The 24,448-nt window shown below is 36.2% G+C and overlaps 2 protein-coding genes and 1 pseudogene across 3 annotated transcripts; all 3 read right to left on the bottom strand.

Moving 5' to 3' along the window:
* Positions 1-1,190: 1,190 nt before the first annotated feature.
* On the bottom strand, positions 1,191-1,607 carry LOC148195853 (uncharacterized). Its single transcript, XM_088095305.1, has one exon. It carries the CDS (start codon positions 1,605-1,607, stop codon positions 1,191-1,193), a length of 417 nt encoding a protein of 138 aa, XP_087951431.1.
* A 12,352-nt stretch (positions 1,608-13,959) lies between these two features.
* LOC124822808 (phosphoenolpyruvate carboxylase) lies at positions 13,960-19,480 on the bottom strand. Of its 2 annotated transcripts, XM_047294873.2 has the most exons (11): positions 19,344-19,480; positions 18,828-19,017; positions 17,596-17,987; positions 17,404-17,488; positions 16,988-17,210; positions 16,784-16,887; positions 16,596-16,689; positions 16,278-16,432; positions 15,164-16,162; positions 14,689-15,075; positions 13,960-14,571 (listed from the first exon to the last, which is right to left on the bottom strand). In XM_047294873.2, exons 2-11 carry the CDS (start codon positions 18,993-18,995, stop codon positions 14,275-14,277), a joined length of 2,904 nt encoding a protein of 967 aa, XP_047150829.2. In that variant the 5' UTR covers positions 18,996-19,017; positions 19,344-19,480; the 3' UTR covers positions 13,960-14,274. The 2 variants fall into 2 exon arrangements, with proteins under 2 accessions (XP_047150829.2, XP_087950228.1); XM_088094102.1 differs by lacking the exon at positions 19,344-19,480 and having other exon boundaries at positions 18,828-19,114.
* Positions 19,481-22,653: 3,173 nt separating this feature from the next.
* Positions 22,654-24,132, bottom strand: LOC148195852 (uncharacterized; annotated as a pseudogene).
* Between the last annotated feature and the right edge of the window lie 316 nt (positions 24,133-24,448).

Here is a 24,448-nt window from a genome sequence, read left to right as displayed (position 1 = left end):
AAAATTCAGTTGTTGAATTTAATTTGGGATTATCAACAGAAAATATCTTCCAAATAACTTTATCATTATCTAAATCCTTTAGTTATTTGGAAGATATAGGATATAAGATAATTAAGTTAATATCTATCAAATATTCTTTGAAACTGATTTAATCTAATGAATATTTGAAAGATATAATATATCAACAGAAAATATCTTATCAACAAACTATTCAAAGTCCAAGCCCAATCAAGCCTATATAAAGAGACCCAAGGGAGGCAGAAAAGGGGACTTCACTTCATACATTCATTCTCTCATACTCCTCTCACTTTTCTTTCATCTTGTATTCAACTCCATTCATGGAGAGCTAAGCATCTAGGGCTATTCTGCTGTAATTCCATGACGGATTCTGAGGTTACGTTCAGTTAATGCAATTGTTTACTTTGGTTATTGATTTAAGTTGTTCTCTCTATGTCTTTCATCTCTCTATCTTGTTAAAAGCAAAGATTTTTGCATCATAATATGTTTGAATCTACATGCATATTGATTATATGAGTTTTAGGGTTTCTAGGTTTAAATTGAGAATCTACTATGATTTAATTTAGGAACTTTCATATGATTAAATGGTTTTTACTATCAATTGAGAATGTACTTTGATTGATTAGTAATAATTTCAACAATAATCAATTGAGAATTTACTTTGATTGATTAGCTTTTAATTTGGTTAGGAGATTTAAGAATAGACATGATTAAACACAATAGAATTTGATTGAGAATGTACTTTGGTTGAATTTATTGTGAATAATCTAGAAAGGTTTTGCATTTGATTGAGAATTTACTTTGGTTAAATGCATGATAGCCCTCAAATTAATTAAGAATGTACTTTAATTAATTTGAAACTTAAACAATAATCAATTGAACAATTATCCGTGAATAACCGATGATGAATCTATCTTGGAAAAGCAGTGGAATTAGCCTATTTAATCATAACTGTTTTTAAGTTTATTATTTGTTCTTTAAACATTCTCCAAACATCATTTTTATTCATAAGCATTGCATAGCATAAGAGTCAGATATTCAAAAGCAATTCCGTGTTCGTTGGGAGACGACTCAGGGTTACTTTAGCCCTATCTACCTTCTTGAATACTACTTGGCAATACTGAAGTTGCCTTGAAAAGTAGTATTAATTTGATAGCTTCAACGACAGCCTATCAAAAGCCATGCAAGGAGTAGCAGTTTTCTTGGGTGTGACCCACCCTCTTACAGTAAGAGCACTGTGGACGTCCTCGACCTCCACGTTCTCCTCCTTTAGTGCCACGTCCTCCGCTTCCTCGCGTGGCAACCATGACAGATGGTTCCATTGTTTCATGAGCTTCCTGAGACTGAGACACGGGAACACGAAGAAGACGTGTGGTCAAGGCTTCCAAGGAAGGGACCTCATGACTTGTTAGAAGTTGATCTCTGATGTGATTCAAATCTGGATGCAAAGCACGGAGGATCATCACCATATAATACTTGTCAAGCTTCTTTTTGATATCTTCCAAAGATTCCACTTCCAAGAACATTCTCAATTCTTCCACAGCTGCTTGGGCTTTAGTCATGAAAGAGACCATATCATGGTTTGTCATTTTGAGACAGGCGAGCTTGTTTGCGGTATCATAGAGACGTTGAATATCATTAGCATAAATGCTTTGAGCTTTCTTCCAAAAAGTGTGACATGTCTTGAAGGCTCTAAGAGATATCAAAAGTCGGGGTTCCACAGATTGCCACAATAGGGCACACAATTGGAAATGCAGCTTGTTTCCATTGTTCAGCTTTGTCAGAAGGTACTTGGCTTCCATCCTGCTCGAGGTGGTCATAATGTCCTTGACCAAGGAACCACATTTCCATAGCAGCAGACCAACATATATAATTCTTTCCGTTTAGCTTTTCGGAAGTGATTGAGGGACTTTGCCCTGTCTACTGTACTGCTGGTATCTCAGGCTCGAAATGCAATGCAAGCAAACTCTGTACTTAATACTATATTATATGAGTATATGAGCTTGATTTTCAGTACTTAATAAATATATTGAAATTAAACTAATTATAAATTAGAATCTACAAAAAGAAACATAATGTAATAAATATTAAAAATATTATAGTAATTATTAAATGTAGTTTTAATAATAATCAATAATGATATATAACATAAAACTATTAATAATAAAATCTCTTTTTTATTATAATTTCTGACAAGCAAAGTAAAATGAGGTGTAAAAGTAAGAAAATATTATAGAACACCTCTGTTAATTTTTTCAATTGATAATTGTTTAAAAGAATTATGAATCATGGTGTAGTGTATTAAGAAAAGATGGATGAATACCTTGATCTCTGAATTATTAAGATTCGCGCTATTGAGAGGAATGTGTTCTAATTTGTCTATTATGGATAATCTTGATTGGCATTTGATAATGTCAATATTATGTTTTTTCTTTTATTAATCGTTTGGTTTCCAATTATTAATCTTGCCTTTTGAATTATACATAAGCTTGAACTATAGTTTATATTGAATTGCTTAAATTGCATCTGGATAAGTTTGTTTTTGTTTCTTTAATTTCCACTTAGTTGTACTTTCCAGTATTAGGTTTAGGAGTAATTCTTGATTTATATTCTTGATTTATATTGTAGGTATCTTATCAAGAAGTTTGTCAAATGACGAAGAAAATGAAAAACAAGAATGATAATTGTTATCCAGAACACTTTTTGATTTATTATGTAGAAGAACATGTTTATTTTTAATTTTTAGGACCAAAGATATGTTCTTTCTTAAGTTGACAAATTAATTGTATTTTTAATTTTATATTTTATTTTATATAATAATAATAATTAATTTTGATTTCATATGATTCTGGTTTAATATTAAACATATTCCATGTTAATCACATTAATTAAATCATTTGAATAATAAAAAATTAAATTATTTTTATTACCCGCGGTTTTCAAAATCCCATCTACATAAAACAAAAAATACAGGGGTTTTTACTAATTCACGGAAGTCCTGACGGTTTCTATTAACCCTAGCAATTACTGTCGTTTTTGTGAAAACCCCTACAAGTTACCACGGTTTTTGAAAAACCCCCTGCAAATAGTGGCGGTTTTAAAAAAACTTCCGCAAATAGCAGCGATTTTTGAAAAAACCCCGCTAGTTGCCAGAAATCTTTGTGACGGTGGTTTTCCCAATGGTTTTGCCAACCCAGGAAAATGTATTTACCAAGGGTTAAAACCGTCGGTAATGTAGAAAAAAAACCCTGGTAAAATTTATTATTTTTGTAGTGTATATATAAAATAGGAATTATGTAATAAAGTTAAGGAGTTTTTGAGTGTTTTAGTTTTTGACAAATTAATTGTATTTATAATTTATTTTATATAATAATATTTAATTTTGGTTTCATATATTCATTCTGATTTATTATTAAAACACTTTTTATGATGATTAAATAATTTAAATCATTAAAAATATTAAATTACTACATTATCAGCAGTTTTGAAAATTCCAATTACATAAACTTACAAATTTTCGGCGATTTTGATAAATCACCTAAGTACAAGTGGTTTTGAAACCCTAATTGTGAAAACCTCCGTAAATAGCGATGGTTTTTGTAACACCTCGCAAATAGCGACGATTTTTGTAAAACCCTGCAAATAGCAACGGTTATGAATAAAATCGCCAAATATGGTTGTTGAAGGCAATTTTTTCAGGGATTTTTCCAACTGTTGAAAATATATTTACCAAGTTAAAATCGCTGGTAATGTAAAAAAAAACCTAGTAAAATTACATATTTTTGTAATGTTTATATTTTAAAATAGATTGAAATAGAATATTGATGTGACGTAATGCCAAATTTAAAAATCATAATCCATTAAATATATATTAGAACAAACAACTTATTTCAATCCTTCTACTTCAATTAAATATAATAATGATCATAAACTTTATTAAAATATGATTTATAAGAGATAAAATGATTTAATGTGAAAACTTATCTTTACATGTTATTGATATAAAGAGATATTAAACTATTTTTTTTACTTATCCATAATAATATATTTTAAGCATGTTTATAGTGCCTTTTTAAGTATAAAAAGATAAAAGCTATACAAAAGGTTTTAATGGAAACATTCAATTTGTTTTATTCCCTCACCGTCCTATAAAACTAAGTGTTTCAGTTGAATTTGTTCGAGAGTCAGTCGTCCTTCATTTCTCTGCTCTTTTTTTATCTTCATTTCTCTCCGATAACACAATCCACTCCGATAGGTTGTTGACCAACAGAAGAAACTCCGACGCTCAAGTCAGATATGTTTCATAAAGAGGTCACTATTTTATTAGGATAGTAAAAGATATATGTACCTGGATACCAACTGTATATATTTATAGGACTTGTGACAACCAAGTCCATTGTTTAACCATTAGTGTAGTATATTTTTGGGCAATATAACCTGCCAATCACTCATAAATATCGTATATTCGTCCTTAATATGGCCATTAAACGTATTAATTGGCCATTAATGATATCGACCTTTCCTAGTTTGCGCTTGACGGACAGACGATCGATTGACTATTTTGGCTACGGATCTCTCCTTTGCCGATCGGTCACTAGGGTATAGTACATTAAGCCCCCCAAGCCCCAAGCAGTTGTTTGGAGGTGTGAAGGGGTTTAAATAAGTCGAACGAATTTAAATTGGTGGGAAAGAGTGATTGCCAAAGGCTATGTGGGAGGTAATTTTGTTCTTGGTCGAGGTGGTTTCGCTTTTGAATCACCGAGCGGCGCAACGCAGAAGTTCGCTTTTGAACCTCTTTTCGCTCTAGTCGAGGTGATTTTGCTTTCAAATCACCAAGCGACACCGAGGTGATTTCGCTTTTGAATCACCGGTCGATTTCATGTAGGAGTTCGCTTTTGAAGCTCCTTTCGCTCTAGTCAAGGTGATTTCGATTTTGAACCTTTTCCTATGTTGAGCAGAGGCTCTAGAAGTTCTTTTTTGAACTTTTTTCTTTAGGCCGAGTGGTAGGGATTCCCTTTTGAGCTTAAGAGCCCGTGAACCTTTTCCTACGTTGAGCGACGAGCGATAGGGACTCCTTTTTGAACTTAATAGCCCGAGAGCCTTTTCCTACATTGGGCGACGAGCGGTAGGGACTCCCTTTTGAGCTTAATAGCCCGAGAGCCTTTTCCCATGTTGAGCTACGAGCGGTAGGGATTCCCTTTTGAGCTTAATATCCCGAGAGCCTTTTCCCACGTTGAGCGAAGAGCGGCAGGATTCCCTTTTGAGCATAATAGCCCGAGAAATTTTCCTATGTTCGGCAATGATTGGTAGGGACTCCCTTTTGAGCTTAATAGCCCAAGAGCCTTTTCCCACATTGAGCAACAAACGGTAAGGACTCCCTTTTGAGCATAATAGCCCGAGAGTCTTTTCCTACGTTGGGCAATGATCGACGGGGACTCCCTTTTGAGCTTAATATCTTGAGAGCCTTTTCCCACGTTGAGCAACAAACGGTAAGGACTCCCTTTTGAGCATAATAGCCCGAGAGCCTTTTCCTACGTTGATAGGAGTTCTTTTTCCATAACTTTTTCCTAAGAAGGTTGAAATTTGGTGGTCCAACTCACCAACCTCACAAAAATATGCGTTAAATAAAATATGTAATATTTTATTTATAATGAGATGACATTAGAACCTGACAAGATTGAACTTAGGATTGTATCTGATTAGGTTGAACATAGATCTGAACCTTCCTGAGAAGATTGAACGTAGGTCTGAACCTCATGTGCGAAACAAAATAAAATAAAAGCTTATAATTTATAAACTATAATCAATTTCTATTCTTTGACAGTTTGTGCTTATTCCGGCCCGTCGGAGGCATTAATTCGAATCCATTAGGTAATACACTGTAGACCTTTTTGACTTTGTAGTTGTTTCTTCGAAACTTTGAAGAGTTAAGTTCCTGCATAAGATAAAGCTCTACCGTCCTTTTTCTAGAGCAATGACGACTCATAACATACAAAGTGGGCTTGGGCACGGTTTTGTAGAGCCTCGTACGCCTTTCCTTTTAAGAAGCATATTGCAGAATGGCTTCTTGTCAAACAACCTTGAATACGAGCTTTGGCAGTAAAAACGCATTTGACTATTTCAGGATGGTCCTTGCGACCAGGTTATAGCCGAATAGATTGCATCAAATCCCTAACAAGAGTCGACGATGACGAGGTTCTGGTTGGAGCCTTCGAGGAGCTGCTCAGCTCTCTACGCGAGAATTTGCAACGGCAGCAACGGGGTGGCGGCTGTCAAGTCGCGGTCAAAGGCCGCTTATCTTTAGGGTTCGCCGACGGCGTCTTTATGGTTTAGCCCATGTAGGGAAGAGAGGGCGAGAGGTTTGAACTACCATGAAAGGCGTTGACCCTTCAATTATAGGCATCGGCATTTATGAGGATGGAATCGCGATTCTCTCACATGCAAAAGGCACTCTTAATGGTGTCATTGACGGCGGGGTGAATGTCGATCGGAGACTCTTTAGTAGCGGCGAAGTCACTGGATTCCTTGAGGAGGACGCGGCGGAGTAGGCGAGAGTGGCCTCCACCTGGTTGGACCGGGGTGCTTCGATGGCGGTGGTGGAAATCCAGCCGCTCTTCGTTGTAGGATGAAGGAGGAGGTTGCTCCCTTTGCTTGGGGTTGGAAACCCTTGGGTTTTGTAAAAGCTCTGCCATCACCCATCAGATTGTGTCCTTTTTTGTGTCTGCTCATTGTAAATTGCAACGATTAGGACAGGGGCTGCCGTGAAATTAGATTAGTGTTTTTGATGTGGCGCGTTCTCCCAACGGTGCAGGAAGACACAAATGGGCGATTGAAGGTGAGGACGCTGGTGACGAAGTGGTAGTTTCGGAGGCGATGCTCGCCACCAAGGATGCTGAAATAAGTCACACGATGGTCATCATTGAGGAGATAGAGCCACTTGGCTCTGGCAACAGAGGGGGCGATCTTGAGCGGGGTTTCACTATCGTCGTGTGAAACACCATTGATGGTGTAGAAAAACTTGTCGTTATCCCTGTTGACGATGTTAACAATCTTGAGGGTGTGAGTTATGTTGATCTGGCTGTAGTGGTAGGAACCTTGGGGTTTGGCCTGGCGGCATTGGCGGTCAAGTTCCAGTGGCAGGAGCAGAATTGATTTGAGAGACCATGTATTTTCGGCGGGAGCCTTAGGGATTTCAGGGTCCTCTGGTAATTGTTGTTGACATATCAGATGATTCCATTTTCGGTAAGGGTGGTTTTGGTGAGGCGGGAAAAGACAACGATGTATTGGTCTCTGGGAGTGATCTGGATTTTTATCTCAGATGGAGTGATCTGATTCAGCCTGCCTCTTCAAACCTCCTGGAAAAGTCACGTGATTATATTGACCAAAAGCAACTAAGCAGTGATGTTTTGAGAGAATGCTTCAAGAGATATTTGATACGTCAATAATCATAAGTTAAACCAAAGTGGCCTTGAAAGCATGATGCGGTTTATCATATACTCATAAAGAATCTAGACGAAAAGTGAATCTTGCTTCCCTGAGATAAAAAATGAGTATTTTGCTTTTGTTCAAAATAAAGATGTTTATGGACCCTATTCTAGTTGAGTAACTCTGTGAACTATTTCATTATGATGCAGAGTCTAAAGTAAAATTTAATAAATGAAGGGAAACACCATAATAAGGTTAGAAAATTATAAAATGATGAAGGAATCATGTGACGCTGTTATATGCAGCATAAAAATTTTAAATCAAGTTTCATTGAAAATAAAGTCACCCCACCATTCTATAATATATGCACACATGGAATATTATGGAATATTAAAGACAGTGAGAGGAAGAATGGTTGAAGGAATATAATTTGGTGGCGGAGAGACTTCACGCTGCTTTCATGTGGGAAAACTTGAACGATGCTATAAAATAGCATACGGGCAGATTTTTCATTATTTTATCAATATTCATATTTCAAAAATACTTATTTGGTTGATATTTCACATAGAGATCATGACCCATGTTATGTAGCCTTTACTTTAATGAAAATTCTTGGTGTTGATCCGAAGCAGGGATGTTGAGACTGAGCATTAGTCTTGGTTCCTCGCGGTTTCAGTGGGGTGTCGCTCGGCCCCACGGTGGGCGATAAAATGTTTCAGTTGAATTTGTTCGAGATTCGGTCGTCCTTCATTTCTCTGCTCTTTTCGATCTTCAATTCTCTCTGAGAACACAATCCACTCCGATAGGTTGTTGACCTGCAGAAAAAACTCCGACGCTCAAGTCAGATATGTTTCATAAAGACGTCACTATTTTATTGGGATAGTAAAAGATATATGTACCTGGATAGCAACTTTATATATTTATAGGACTTGTGACAACCAAGTCCATTGATTAATCATTAGTGCAATATATTTTTGGGCTATATAAACTGCCAATCACTCATAAATACTGTATATTCGTCCTTAATATGGTCATTAAACGTATTAATTGGCCATTAATAATATCTACCTTTCCTGGTTTGCGCTTGCCGGACGATCGATTGACTATTTTGGCTACGGATCTCTCCTTTGCCGATCGGTCATTAGGGTATAGTACACTAAGTATTCAATATAATTAGATAAGTCTTACAAAAGTTGATTTTGAACAAAATTAATTTTATACAAATAAATTTAGTTAAGGTTAATTTTAAATGATGTCATTAACTATTAAATTTTTCACCAAAGTTAGCAATAAGGTATGATATATTATTTTTTATTATAAAATACTTATTCAAACTCAAATAGTATAATCATAAATAAAACAAAACATATTAACAATATAGTTAAATGTAACCATTATTATATGTACTAATTTAATATAACATAAATGAAACATGACTTCAATGTACACCAGAAATTTACACCACTCTAACTTAAAACATTAAAATAATACCACTCTAACTTAAAACATTAAAATAATAATTTTATGTGTTATATGTATCAAAGATTTATATCTTTACTCAATCCAATACTTAAAAATCACATTTGAATTCACAAATCATCTGTTTTTTCAAGTGAGTTTGTTCACATTAGAGCTGTCAAAATGGGTCACAATCCGCGGGTCAACCCGATCCACCACGAGTTCGAGCCGAGTCATTTAAACCCAGCCATGCGGGTTGAACCCGTGGTGGGCCGGGTTGGCGCACAAATCCACCTATCTAATTTCATTTTATTAAAATTTAATTTTAAATTTTATAAAATAATATTTATTATTATTTTTTGCTTGAAAAAATTATTTAAATTCCTTATTTTCAAAATTAATTAAACACCTAGGTTGGAAGTGAAATTTGGAAGTGAAATTTGTTTAGATTTGAATTATAGAAAGTTTGTAAATTTTTTTTATTTTAAAAAAATTGTAATTAAGTGAGTCAGTCCGTGGTGGGCCTGGTCAGGTGACCCGTTTTGACAGCTCTTGTTCACATTGGTGTTTTTCTCTCTAACAAAACAATTGTAAAACATAAATACTTTTACTTGTATCGACCTTTGCATGCTTGAATCTTCCCTAAAAAATTTTAAATGGACTCACATATAATTGTACTAATTTAACCAAAACTCTGCACTAGTTTAAGCAAAAAGTTGAGGTCTTGAGAAAACAATTTAGAATGTCATGTGTCCCCATCGTAACTAAGTTATAACTGATTTTTTATGTTATCATATGATTGGTGATGATTATTGTAAGACCCGTATAAATAAAATGATTTCTTACCTTAAGTATTTTATTTTGTGGTATTATATAATAAATTGTGATGAGAAACAATGTTGATAAATATTTAAGGAAGGGAAGAAAATTAAATTAATATTGGTTTCATAGTAAATTTCGAAAAGGTTGAAAGAGTATTTAAGTATAATTGTTTGCGCTATTATATCAGTAGATGGAGTTTGGTCTAGTGGTTATTGTGATCGTGCATGAGAGGGTGTGTGCTTGGTCTCAAGTTCTAGCCCGCCTAAGACCAAAAAGGCTCCTAGCTAAAGGGGTTTAACTTGGGATATAACATAGTGTATGATGGGTAGGAGACCAAGAGGAGTGGAAGCTTGGGTTTAACTTGGGATATAACATAGTGTATGATGGGTAGAAGGTAACATTATACTGTTGTTGCATGCTTTCTTTCTTGTGTGTTGGAAGTAAATTTAACATGTTGATGCATGCACTTTTCTTTTGGGTTTAAGTTTCATGTGTTGTTACATGGAGAATGGGTATTCACATGTTCATTTTCGATTTTCTACTATATGGGGTATTTAATGGATTATACATGTTTATATTTTATGAAAAAGTGATGTTGTTGTAATGGGTATACATGTTGGATGTATTGGGGTGTTGTTTGTGTATGAAAAAGTGTCATGGGTACACTTTAAAATCATGTATATTTTGAATATCTTGGTTCTTATTACCTTGCAAGAATTATATATTGTTGGGAGCACTTATCTACACTCTTTAACCAAGAGTGTGGGTAAGAAGGTATTGAGAATTCTTTTCCATTGTTGGAAGAGGAAAGAATGAGTTATGAGAATGAAAAGAGTGAAAGTAATATTTTGGTGAAGTTAGGTACATGGGATTGATGAAAACAGTGAGGATGAATGGAGTTGGTGTCATGGGTGGAAGAAGATCATGAAGGAAGAAGGAAGAAGTGAAGAGTGTATTGTGTGCATGTGTTACGTGGAAGAGAGAAATGAATTGAAGGAGGTGTGTGTAGGTTGACATAAAGTGAAAAGAAGAGAGAGGGAAAGGAAGGTTAGTGTGCTGCAACTTAAGGTGTGGAGTGTGGAGAGGGTGATTAGAAAAATAAAATAACATAAGTAGAGAGATGTGGGGCCGTGGGCATCAAATGAAAGAGAGAGAAGAGTGAAATGAAAGAAGGGTAGTGTGTGAGGGTGTTTGTACGTAAATGAGGTTGGAAGAGTGAAGAAAGAAGAAAATAAAAATAAAATGTTATGTGTAGTGTGTGGGCCATGAGCTTTAATGTAGAAAGGAGAAAAGGAAAGAAAAGAGTGGGAGAGTTGTGTGCATGGGAGTGTGCTACGTAAACTTTGGGCACAGGAAGAATGATTTTGTTTTGAAAAGTAAAATAAAGTGGAAAGTGGGGTCCACAGTTTTGTGAGAAAAAAGGAGAGAGTGGAACTTGTGTTTTAATTGAAAAAAAAAGGAGAGGAAAGAAGTGAAAGGTTATGTAAATGGTAAAAGGGGAGAGAGAAAGAGAGTTTCATAAGAAGTGGGTGGTTTCATGTGGGACCTACTTGGAAGTGAGAGAAAATGTAATTTAATGGTTTTGGGGTCCATCTGAAAATATAGATATAGAAGGGAGTGTGTTTAGAGTAAAAAGAAGGTGTATTATAATTAGGTGTTTTCTTTGATGTTGGGTATTAATTAAAAAGTGGGGTGCACTAGAAATGTTGTTCTAGTTGATGGAAGTGTGAAATTACTAATTTCACGGGGGTGCCTCAGTAGGAAAAATAATTAAATTAATTTATTTAATTATTTGTGATTTTAATTAATTGTTGGTGAATAAATTTGGTTGACTTTGTGCATGATGGTGATCTGCGTATGTGATAACAATTGAAAAACTGTAATTTTTATGCTTAAAATTGATACCAAAAGCAACCTTTAAGACTTAGAAACTAGCTTGAACTCATATTTTTGCTTTAGTTTTGTGAATAAGAGAGTTGAAGGTGAATTTAATGGTTTTGGGCAAGATTCCCTTGATTTTTTAGGCTAATTGAATGATTTGAAAGAAGAATTGAAGTACCGAATGATTGGAGTGCTGAAAAGTCAACCAGTCAACCAGAAAAGTCAATAAGTCAACCAGAATGCAGAAAAAGTGCGACCGAGTGGCGCTGAGTGGTAATTTGGTGCTGAGTGGCAGTTTTCAGGTGCCGAAATCACCGCTGAGGGGCAAAATGGATCATGCACTAGTACCACTCAACGGTAAAATACCGCTGAGCGTCATTCTAAATGGGCTTGGATCGGTTTTCTATTACTTTTATGGGCTTGGGCCTAATTTTCTGGAATTTTTAGAATAATATATAAGCTTTAGGACGTCCTAGGGTTTGTATCTTTGGCTGGGAGGAAGCAGAAACACACTTTTCGCCCCTTAGGGGTAGATTGGGAGATGGTGACGGCTCTCCTCTTCTCTTTCTAGGGTTTTTCTATCTCTTCCATTCTTTCATTATTGTTCATCTAGTTTCACCATGAATATGGTGAACTAAACTTTTTCTTGTTGTTGAGGAATCAATGTAATCTTTTGAACCTCTCATATATGGAATTGTGCTTAAACATCTTATTTGAGATACATGCTTTCTTTCATTAATAGTTAGGGTTTTTCTTCTTTGCTCAAAGCATGCATTGTTTAACTCATTCGATGTCATGATTATTGGTTTGTCGATATGGACACATACGGGAAAATCTAGATCCGGGGAAATTCTCCCAAAAGCATATTGTCTAGACATAGGGATATGAGGGTTGGTTGCCTTTAAGCTTCTGTGCTTAAGAATTAATTATCAGGGATGCTAGGAATTGTATGAACTCGTAATTAAGGATAGGCTTTCTTCACCGAGACATCGGGTTTAAGGTAATTTAGAGAATGACATTAACATTGATGAAAAGAATGATGAATTCCTAAAATATATGAAAGTGGATAAGATGAAATTGATTACCCCAACAACATACTCATCCATATAATTCGTTCAGTGTTTGTGTTCTTCTTTTTCATTGATCAAAACTCATGCATACATGTTTACTTATTGTCTTTTGCATTTGAAGTCTCAAGAATTTGTTCACAAGTCTTAAATAATCAAGAAATCATATAACTAACTAGGCTGTTTTTGGGTGTTCATAAATTTGTCATCAGTATGGTTGTGATGGTAAAATTGTGAGAGCAAGCGTTCTGTCATTTGCTTAGAATTTTTGTCGAATCGATGGTGTTCGTATTGCGATACGATAGTATGTTGAGTCTCTGTGGAGACTGAGATTCGAGTGTCACCCTTTCCTCGTGAGAGGGGACTAGAGAGGGTTGGATGTCTCGCCCAATGACTTCGGCTCGTGTGAGTATAGTGCTCGGTGGGTGCGCCTAACCGAAGTTTTTACTCGTAATTCCTTGAGGAGTCGGGGAGATAGGTCTGAAGTTGCGATAGAAGACGGCTTGAATCGCCCTGATTTGCGAAACAGGTTTGGAACAACAAAATTCAAGGAAACAATAGAAGCTTGTGTAAATTATTTGAGTTGTGAGTTTAATATTGTGATGTATTGTAATGTTGTGACTTTGATAGTCTGGGTGGTGATGATCTAAGTTATGAGTTGAATATTGTGTTGTATTGTAATGTTGTGACTTTGATAGTCTAGGTGGTGATGATCTAAGTTATGAGTTGAATATTGTGTTGTATTGTAAGGTTGTGACTAGGATAATCTATGTTATGATATTTTGATATTGAAATTATATGTTGTGTTAGGTTCTTAGTTACTCACCCTTTCCTTTTGTGGTTGTGGTTCCATCTACGATGATCGTACTTGTACGGGAGTAGATGGCGTTGCAGATGAGGCAGAGATGAAGTAGCACGACGAGAGTTATGGGAATAGCTATGGGGAATTTATCATGTTTTAAAGTAATTTTATGTTTTTGAATAATGAATTTGATATTTGTAAGGTTTTAACCTTATGTTGTAAGACGTTTAGACTTTTGAGGTTTAGTTCCGCAATGTTATTTTTAAAAGAAAAAAAAAACTGGCGTAAAATTTTGGATTTTGTTATTTTCTAGTGGCACTCCGTAAGGGGTGTTACAATTATAGGGTTTCGGAAGAACTTTTAATGGCTATGCAATGTTTAAACCCTTACAGTTGATATATTACTTGAGATATTAACCTACAATTACACTAATTTAACCAAAATATTTATACTAGGTTAACCAACATGTGAATGTGTAGATAGGTGTAGCGCACAATGTAATTATGTTTATCATTTCTCATAGAACAAAACATGACATCGTAGGTCTTGGAAGCCAGATAAAAAAGGTGGTATGAGGACCAAACCAAGCACACTTTCGACATTGAAACATGACACGATCAATGACATTGACTCATTTGTGTGGTAGCTGGCTCATGTAGAATTCTAGAGCAACATACCAAATTGTACAAAGAGGAGGGTAACATAACTAAAGAAAAAAAGTGTAGAAACAAAAAGACAGCACTCAGTTTTCAGTGCTTTATGCTATATCTTGATACAAATGAAAGAGAAAATGGGTGAAACCTAACCAGTGTTCTGCATGCCAGCAGCAATACCCTTCATGGTGAGAATGAGGGTGTCTTCCAAACCAGGAGCATACTCACTTGTTGGGTTCAGTTTTATGAGTTCATCAGCTGATTTGCTTGTCTCTGCAGTCTCCTTTGATATGCGGGGTCGCACCTTCACCTGGTAGTTAGGATCACGAATGCGTTTCAATGTGTAAGCTTGGAAAACATTGAGGGTAGTAATGGGAGAGTTTCGAAGCCTGAGTCTTTGCTTCAAGTAGGGGTCCCCTTCAAGAATCTCCTTGTGTCCAGCCACCTACAGGTTCACCAAAAAACAACAAATATCACCTTCTTGTGAAAAACCGTGTTTTGTTCTTTCTGGAATTAGTTCAAAGCTATAACATGTTGAAGGTTTTTTGTAGCATATGATTACCTGAAGTAGGAGTTTCCTGGTTTCTTCATATTTGCTCCTCAGTTGATCCCCAACAGGCCAGAGATCCTTTGAAACAAGGAGCTTATCATTCAGAACTGCTATTTCTGGATCTCCTTTGGCAAACACCATTTCCACCAAATCAAGTGTGACCCTAAAGAAGGGCCATTGGTTGTACATCTCTTGCAGCATGCTGAGATTTTTAGCATTTTTCTCAATAACTGTTTTAAATGCTGCTCCAAAGCCTAGCCACACTGGAAGATGAAACCTTGTTTGCGTCCATGCAAAGATCCAAGGAATTGCACGCAGTGTTTCAATGCCTCCACTTGGCCTTCTCTTTGCTGGTCGACTTCCAATATTCATCCTGCCATATTCCAACTCTGGCGTAGCCTGCATGATACATCAAATTCATGAATAAACTCTCGTGTAAGTTGTAATCTAATAAGAACTTAAAGTGTTTACTAAATGTGGTTCTTACCAGGCGGAAATACTCAACAAAGCGTGGTTCCTTGAACACAATGGATCGGTATTCCTCAGTAGCAATGACAGCCATCTGATCCATCAAAGCGCGCCATTCTGGTTTTGGAGAAATGGGGGGGTTCATGCCATGTTCTAGAGTGGCAGCAGTGAAACGTTGAAGTGTTCTAAAACACAAGTGTCTTTCTCCAAATGACTGCTCAATAACTTCACCTTGGACTGTCACACGAAGTGATCCATGGATTGTATCTGGAGGTTGAGACAGAATAGCAAGATGAGTAGGACCACCTCCTCTTCCAACAGTTCCACCACGACCATGGAACATGGTTAGCTTGATACCAAATTTCTTAGCAACATTTATAAGTTCCTCCTGAGCCTTGTATAGCTGCCATGCTGCAGAAAACCTTCCAGCATCTTTTCCTGAATCTGAGTACCCAATCATCACTTCTTGCTTCCCATCGATCCTATTCTTGTACCATTCTACAGAGAACAACCGTGCCAAAGCAGCAGGAGCAGCCTCTAGATCAGCTAGCCTTTCAAACAGTGGCACAACTCTTAATGGATGCTTGACATGGCATTCACGTTGCAGAAGCTCAACTGCAAGCACATCAGATGGTGCAGTTGCCATTGATATGATATAGGCTCCAAAGTTATCTGGTGGAAGTTCAGCTATCACATGAAATGTGTCCAAAACATCCCTAATTTCTTCAGTTTGAGGAAGGTCAGGTCCAAATAGTGGCCTTTTGCCACTTAATTCGGACAACAACCATTCCTGCCTTTTCTCTTCAGACCATTCAAGATATGAGCCAATTTCCAAGTGTTTGGTGATGGCATCCAACACATCAGTGTGACGATCTGACTCCTGCCTGATATCAAGCCTCACTATCGACAGTCCAAAAGTGGAGATTTGTCTCAGGAAATCAAGGAGGCTTCCATCAGCAATTGCTCGATCACCACAAGCACACAGTGATCTGTAACATAGTTCAAGAGGTTGCAGGAACTACACAAATTAACTATAGTTAGTGTCTGCAAAATTATCCACGGATTAAATAACTAAACGTTAACACGAAAACATAGCGAGTAATAGTACTTGAAAGAAAAAATAATGGATGCACCTCCTCAACACTGGTGAAAGTGTTTTCCTCTGGAATATCAGAGTACCCATTCGCTAGTAAATGGCGAGAACGCTCACGAGTCTGATAGAGCCTATCCCTCACTTCACCAAGTACCACACGATATGGTTCATTTGGGGGAACCTTTTTCCAAAATTCTGCACAAAAAAAAAAAGATCATCACATAAGTAAACTAACCAATATATTTTCACCATTTAGAAAATAGACAGCAGTTTGTTCCATTGTGATGTGACCCTTTGGTTATAGCTTCATACAAAATAAAGTATATAACACATCCACCGAGTTTAAAGTGGTAAACACCTATATAATGTTTTGCAACTTCATCTCTGTTAGAAGACCGGTGAACCTCATCTGCATGAACGCGTAGTTCATCGTTGCAGCGCCACATAGAGAGCTACAGAAACAAGAAGGAAAATCAGAAAAATGATTCAACAGTAATAAACCATCCACGATTATAACTTTTAAAGTATGAAAGAGCTGTGGATTACTTCAAACATGAGATCTTCTATCTGGGAATAGTACAAATTAGCAGCCATCATTCTAGCCAGTAAGCAAACATCCCTTGTCACCTCAGGAGTTACTCTTGGATTACCTGTATCATATTGAAACATAAAATTTGCATTTTCTTCCGTTTGTCCACTATTCCAAGATAATATGTAGTACTACTTTTTCATCTCAAATAAGAGTAATACCATCTCGATCACCCCCCATCCAAGAAGAAAATTGAATGAGGGGAGCATTGTAAGGTACACGCTCCTTAATTCCAATGTTGTTCAAAGCTGTATCAACACGGCGCAGAAATCTGGGAACACCATTCCAAATTGTTTCATGGAAGTAGCTCATCCCTGCTCTCATCTCATCTTGTGGTGTTGGAGGGGTCCTCTTGATTTCATCTGTACGGAAGGCAGCTTGAATCTGCACAACATAGACAAAAGTAACAAAAAGAAAATTGTCAACAGTGTCATTGACTCAACGAAGTCTTTGTTTCTTTTCACCTTGAACATTTCTTCTTCTGCAGAATAAACCCCAAACAAAGGCGTTGATGTGATAGAATGGTTAATGCAGTTTGCTAAACCAACGAAGAAAATCCTTGTGGTTTGATACTTACCTCCCTTAGCAGGGCCTCATCAAGCTCCTGCTTATCATCAGGAGTTATGTCTTTGGCATACAATTTAGATAAAGAATTCCTTATCCTGCAATGCAGATCAAAACCAGAAAGCTCAATTTTGGTGTCCTGAACCAACTTAAACAAAGAAAGTACAAAATTGAATACTGAAGCTGTGATATTTTTGTAACAAACCTTGCGTGCTTTTGAAGCAAAGATCTACGAACTGATTGAGTAGGATGAGCAGTAAGAACCAGATCAACAGTCTGGTTTTTTAGTGCATCAAAAACTTCCTGAGGAGACTTCTTCAAGTCAAATACAAGTTTCTTGAGAGTTTCTTCAATGTCTGATTCTGTAGTTGCATTGTTCTCATCTGCAAAATCCCCTTTCTTCACCTTGTTCCTTCGGCGGCGAGAAATCTGGACCTCCTCAGCCAAGTTGGCCAAGTTAAGCATGTGGGAAAAGGATTTGGCAACAACAATAGAGTCCCCTGCATCCAAACTAGTTATCATATTTCCAAGTTCTTCCAGTTTCTTAGGGTCACGCTTTCCTTCATATTCAGCTGAAATTTCGTACACTTCTTGAACCTGCACAAAAGCATTTACATAAATGTCGAAGAGAAGTTAAAGAACATAAATTCCGGAATGTTATTAACTCATGGTAAACTATAAATCAGCCAAACTAAAGATTTTGACGAGATATCCCCAGATTGTTTCCTTTATTTTACTGATCACATATCTACCTTCTACATAGTACTTGACATTCAATCACTAAGACAAAAAGTGCACCCTAGTCAAAATCTAGTAGGTCAAGTTTTGTACTTTTTTTATCCTTGGAGTTAAGTCAAACACATATTCAACCTTGTTGAAACTCCCCGCAAACAATGTATACAAAACTTGTTGTTATTGGGTCTACTGAATCACCTGGTATTAGGCCATTACCAAACCTCAAAGAGATGTTTCATTCTTTAAATTTTACCCTCAAATGTATGTTGAAAATCCTACATTGAACAGTGTGATATGACTTAAAAGGTTTATATAAGTGGCATAACAATCCTCACTCTATGAAAATTATATGAATTAGCTATTGAGAGTGAGTTAGATTCGGAGTCAAATATAAAATAAAAAAATATTGTTTACATGATTTCGATCAATGAATATACCCCTCTAGAATCCATTATGAGAAGAAAGACCTTTCTCATGGCTACAAGAACATATCAAGAGTTATTTTCCCATAAAAACTCTCCAAACCCACACCCCTGACCCAGTAATCAAAATCTGTGCATACAAGTTCCATGCTTTTTCTCACCAAACCAGTATCAGACTTTCACAACAAATAGAGACAAGAGAGACCAAGCAATGTGCAACCAAATCAAACCAAAATCTAACAACAAAGACATCAAAGTAGGAAGAGTGGAAAAAACTCACTGTTTCTTTCAGATCCTCCCCGTGTAAATCCTGCAGAATATCAAGGAACCGATCCAGCAGTAGAGCATCGTACTCAATCAGTTTGTCATCCTCACTCACTTTGGAAGGAGCTAATAGCCGAAGCTGAGCATCAATGGATGCCATCTTTTCCATGTTCCGGTTCGCCATTGTTAACTTTCAGTCCCTTCGCCTGAGATCATGAAAAGCCAACCAATAACCCCACAAGAACAAATAAAAAAACAAACAACACCAATGAAAACTATTAACTAAAACCAAGGGACAAATCAACACAACATCCATAAGTTCTTTCCACGGCCCGCATTTAATGATGAAATTGACTTGTATGATACGACGAATGGATGACACGTGCAGGGTGATGATACAAATACTATTACTACAAACCACACTGAAAAAACTGCCCTTTGAAACACAACACGTGGGGAACCAGAAAGCATGAAGCATATGACTTCGGCACGACCCATGAAATGAACAAGTGGTTGGAATCCAATATGGTACCTGTGTACGAGGAAGAGGAAGACCACAGCGAATGAAAAATGGATCAAAAAGAGTCACAGGGTTTTATCATAAAGGGTGCATATCGAGGTGGCTTTATATAGAAAAATAGAGTCATTTTTACGAGCCTAAAAATACTTTTTTTTTCTTCCTTTTATTACTGCAGAAGATGGAATATGCTTTGGTTTTCTCAGATTCTCTCCATCTGTGTTGGGTAAACATTTTTCTTTCTCAAATGCATACTACGTTGAATAAGGGACCACATCGAATCTTCACCTTTTCTTTTTTTAAAGAAACATTTAAATTAAACTAAGATATTCTTAAAAGAAAGATCTTTAGACATCTAACAATTATTGAAATAAACTTTGTCTCTTTCAATGATTTTTTTCAATATAAACTTGTTTAACATGATTCAATTATAGACTCTTGATGAAGAAAACAAAATGTGTACCTCTCATAACAATATAGACAATTATATTAATAGCTATTTAACGCCATCGAAACTTTTTAAATTATTCATGTAAACATACTTTTACAACCCTTTTAACCTATCAACTTTGGTATATATCCGTTGGTGTTTATAAGAAAACAAAGTTTCTTTAATAGAGAACAAAAATGAACAAAAAGAAACGGAAAAATATATTGAAGGAGAATATATGGAAGGAGAACAATAAAAACTTATTTTATTGAATCAGGAAACATTACAATTTATAAAATTTAAAAATAACTATCCACTAATGTGTTCCTAGAATTAAGCCATTAAATAAAATGCATGAATCAAAATAACAAACCTAAACTGATTCCTTAAAACAGAATTAAAAAGTGCAGTCCTGAAGCAATTTTCTAACACTCCTTCTTGCTTTAGGAGCTGCAAATACCAATCTTTTTCCTTAGAAGCTCGAACCTGCTACCTGAAAGTGGTTTTGTAAATAAAACTGCAAGTTGATTTTCGGACTTGCAATAAATCAAAGTCACAAATTCATTTTTCCGCACTTCTTTTAAAAAAAACAACTTGATGTTGAAATGCTTAGTTTTCCCATGAAATACAAGATTATGGGAAATAACGATAGCAGCTTGGTTGTCAACGAAGATCTTGATACTTTCTTTTTGCTGCAGACTTAAATCCATTAAAATCTTTCTTAACCATAAAGCTTGATTGACTGCAGTTGTTGCTGCAATAAACTCAGCTTCTATAGTGGATTGAGCCACAATTTCTTGCTTCTTTGAGCTCCAAGAGAAAACACTTGATCCAAGAGTAAAAAAGTAGCCTGAAGTACTTTTCATATCGTCCATAGAACCTCCCCAGTCACTATTAGAGAAACCTGTCAGCTTAAATTCTTTGCTCCATGTGAACTTAACACCAAAATCACTTGTACCCTTTACATACCAAATCACTCTTTTGGCAGCCTTGAGATGCAATTCACTTGCACAATGCATGAATCGAGATAAAATGCTTACAACATTTAAAATATCAGACCTTGTTGCCGTGAGGTACATCAAGCAACCAATCAAGCTTCTGAAATATCCTTCATCAACTTTGTTAGCACCATCTTCTTTGTGCAGCTTTTCCTTTTGATTCATTGGAGTGCTTATTGGCTTGCATTCTTCCATTTGAAATTTTTTTAGTATTTCCTTTGCATACTTTTTCTGACATATGAAAATTTCACCTTGCCCTTGCTTGATCTCCATGCCAAGGAAGTAGGACATAACTCCAAGATCTGTCATTTCAAACACCTTCATCATCTCCTGTTTGAAGTTTTGAATATGCTCTATATTGTTTCCTGTAACTAGTAGGCCATCAACATACAATGAAACAATAAGAATATCAGTGTCATTGTGCTTGACATACAAGGTTGTTTCTGATAGACTTTTCTCAAATCCAAAATTCAGCAAATATTCATCAATTTTGCTATACCAAGCTCTTGGAGCTTGTTTTAGACCAAAAAGAGCTTTCTTGAGAAGATATACTTTATCTCCCTCACTTTCCTTCACAAATCCTTGGGGCTGCTCAACATAAATTTTTTCCTGTAAGATACCATTTAGGAAGACTAATTTTACATCCAACTAGAACACTTTCCAGCTCTTTTGTGCAGCTATTGCAAGGAGTAACCTGATTGTGTCCAATCTAGCAACAGGAGCAAAAGTGTCAGAATAATCAACACCAAATATTTGGGCATACCCTTTAACCACCAGCCTAGCTTTGTGTTTGTTGATTGAGCCATCAACATTAAGTTTGGTTTTAAACACCTACTTGACTCCAATTACCTTCCTGTCTTGAGGCCTATCCACTAGGATCCAAGTTTTGTTTTTCTCTATCATTGACAACTCCTCCTCCACTGCATTTATCCACATTTGATCATTTTTTGCTTCTACATAGTCAGCAGGTTCACATAAGGCAATATTGCACCTTTCATAAACATTTAAGAGCAACTTTGTTCCTCTCACAGGAGCATCATCCACTGTTTGATTCTGCCAGTCATCATCTTCTTCTTCAATGGTTGAACTGGAAAACTTGAGTTTCAGTTCTGCCATGTTTTGACCCTTCTTTTCTGCATCATCCAGGTTCAACTCTTCATCCTTCATGAAGTGAACATCCCTGTTGACAATAATATTTCCAGTTTGTGGCTGGAAAATTTTATAGGCTTTACTAACAGAATTGTGGCCTATAAAAATGCTTGGTGAAGCTCTCCTATCAAGCTTGTCACGCTTAATCTGTGGAACGTGAGTGAAACATAAACAACCAAATACTTTAAGAAATTTTAGAGATGGTTTATAAGCATACCATGCCTCAAATGGTGTCATTTCTCTCACTGCCTTTGTTGGAAGCCTGTTTTGAAGAAACACAGCTGTATTTGCTGCCTCTGCCCAAAACATTTTTGGCAAATTCTTCTCATGCAACATGCATCTTGACATCTCCATGATGTATCTATTTCTCCGTTCACTAACTACATTTTGTTAAGGTGTGTAAGGAGATGTAAGCTGATGCTCTATGCTTGAATCTTCACAAAACCTGCCAAATTCTGCTGAAGTATACTCCTTCCCATTATCAGATCTTACAATCTGAATTTTGCAGGTGCTTTCATTCTCAACTCTTGTCTTAAACTTCCAAAAAACTTGAGCTACTTTTGATTTAAACTTTAAGAAAAAAAATCCAGCACATTCTGGTGAAGTCATCAATAAAGGTAATAAAATAAAGACTACCTTTTAAGGAAGGTGTTCTGTGAGGGCCTGAAACATCCGTGTGGATGAGCTGCAATTTGTGAGTGGCTCTCCATGTTGACTTTGGGAATGGATTTCTTTTTTGCTTTCCAAATTAACATGTCTTGCATGTTGGTATTTGATCATCAAGTTCTGGAAAATCAACTACCATTTTCTTATACTGCATTTTCAGCAGCCCTTGGTGATGATAATGCCCAAGCCTTTTGTGCCAAACTTCTGTTATGTTCTCCTTGACAGGAAAGGCAGCTTGCTCTTCCTCCAATGGATTTAGAGCAAAACGTTTTCCTTTCATTTTGATTTTGAAAATTTCTTGACTAGTTGCATCTTTAATCAAACAAAAATTGTCTTCAAAAGAGACTTTGAAGCCTCTTTCAATCAATTGGCCAACACTCAACAAGTTCTGTTGAATTTCTGGTATAAAAAGGACATCAGAAATTAGCTTTGTACCTGAGCAACTTGTTATTGCAACAGTTCCCTTTCCTTTGACTGAAATATAATCACCATTGCCTATTTTGACTTTGGTGATGTTGGTTGGCTTTAAATCTTTGAAAAGCTCCTTGTCATAGGTCATATGGTTTGTGCAACAACTGTCAATTAGCCAACTTTCATTTTCTTCACTACTTGCAAAACAGGTGGCCACAAATAATTGATCTTCCTCCTCCTCCTGTTCAACAACTTTAGCTTCTTCCTCTTGTGATTGATTTTTGCTCATGCATATGACTGCTTCATGTCCCATTTGATTGCACTTTATGCATTTGGCATCTGGTCTCCTCCAACATCTGAATGGAGGGTGACCCATTTTGCCACAATGTTGACAAGGAGGGTAATTTTTCTTTTCACCCTTTCCTTTGTTGTAATTATTTGCACTGCTTTGACTGCTAGCTGGATGATTCTTCTTGTAATTTTTTGCTTGTTGGCTCTTGGCTAGAAGAGCACCTTCAGTAGCATGATCTTTCCTCATCAATCATCGTTGCTCTTGGGCCTGGAAGGCATGTATCACTTCAACAAGAGTGATTTTAGAAATATCCTTTGTATTTTCCAAAGAAGCAATAGATGCTTCATACCTTTCTGGTACGGTCACCAAAATTTTCTCAACAATTTTGGAATCTATAAAATTACTTTCCAATACTTTTATCTTGTTGGCAATACCCAAAAATTTGTCTAGATACTCCTTGATTGTGTCAGACTCTTTCATCCTTTGAAGTTCAAATTCTCTCATCAAGTTAAGCACTTGCATGCTTCGAATTTTTTCATCTCCAGTATATTCTCTCTTCAGATAATCCCAAATTGCTTTTGCTGATTTGAGAGTCATGATCCTAGTAAAGATGGTTGCAGAAATGCGAGCATAAAGACATGACTTTGCTTTTGCCTTTTGGGTTTCTTCTCCTTATGATTTTTGATCTGGGCCACAGTGGGATTGTCAGGCAACGAAAAGATTTCATAATCTTCTTCTATGGCTTCCCAAAGATCCAAAGCTTCTCGGTAAGCCTCCATTTTAACAGCCCAAAGATCATAGTTTTCCCCCATTGAAAATTGGAAGAGTTGCTTGGGAAAAACTTGTTTCAGAATCCATTCTAAGGTCCCGTAAGAAAAAAAGCTCTAGATACCAATTGTTGGTGTTTATAAGAAAGCAAAGTTTCTTTAAAAGAGAACAAAAATGAACAAAAAGGAACGGGAAAATATATTGAAGGAAAATATATGGAAGGAGAACAATAAAAACTTCTTTTATTGAATCAGGAAACGTTACAATTTATAAAATTTAAAAATAACTACCCACTAACAATGTGTTCCTAGAATTAAGCCATTAAATAAAATGCATGAATCAAAATAACAAACCTAAACTGATTCCTTAAAACTAGGGAAATAATAAAAAATAAAACAGAGTTAAA

This window comes from Vigna umbellata, chromosome 7 (genome assembly GCF_029865625.1).
Source record: "Vigna umbellata cultivar VRB3 chromosome 7, Vumbellata_1.0, whole genome shotgun sequence".
Lineage (NCBI taxonomy): Eukaryota > Viridiplantae > Streptophyta > Magnoliopsida > Fabales > Fabaceae > Vigna > Vigna umbellata.
The sequence above is the reverse complement of the archived record's forward strand: the minus strand, read 5'-3'. Positions and strand labels throughout refer to the sequence as shown.

What these genes read in the sequence shown, in the direction of transcription:
- LOC124822808 (XM_047294873.2), bottom strand. Translation starts at nt 18,995, where the DNA reads ATGGCGAACCGGAACATGGAAAAGATGGCATCCATTGATGCTCAGCTT. An exon ending in TTGCTTCAAAAGCACGCAAG is followed by an intron (nt 17,489 to 17,595) that starts GTTTGTTACAAA and finishes TCTGCATTGCAG; the next exon opens with GATAAGGAATTCTTTATCTA. An exon ending in AGTTGCAAAACATTATATAG is followed by an intron (nt 16,433 to 16,595) that starts GTGTTTACCACT and finishes TTTTTTGTGCAG; the next exon opens with AATTTTGGAAAAAGGTTCCC.
- LOC148195853 (XM_088095305.1), bottom strand. Translation starts at nt 1,607, where the DNA reads ATGACAAACCATGATATGGTCTCTTTCATGACTAAAGCCCAAGCAGCT.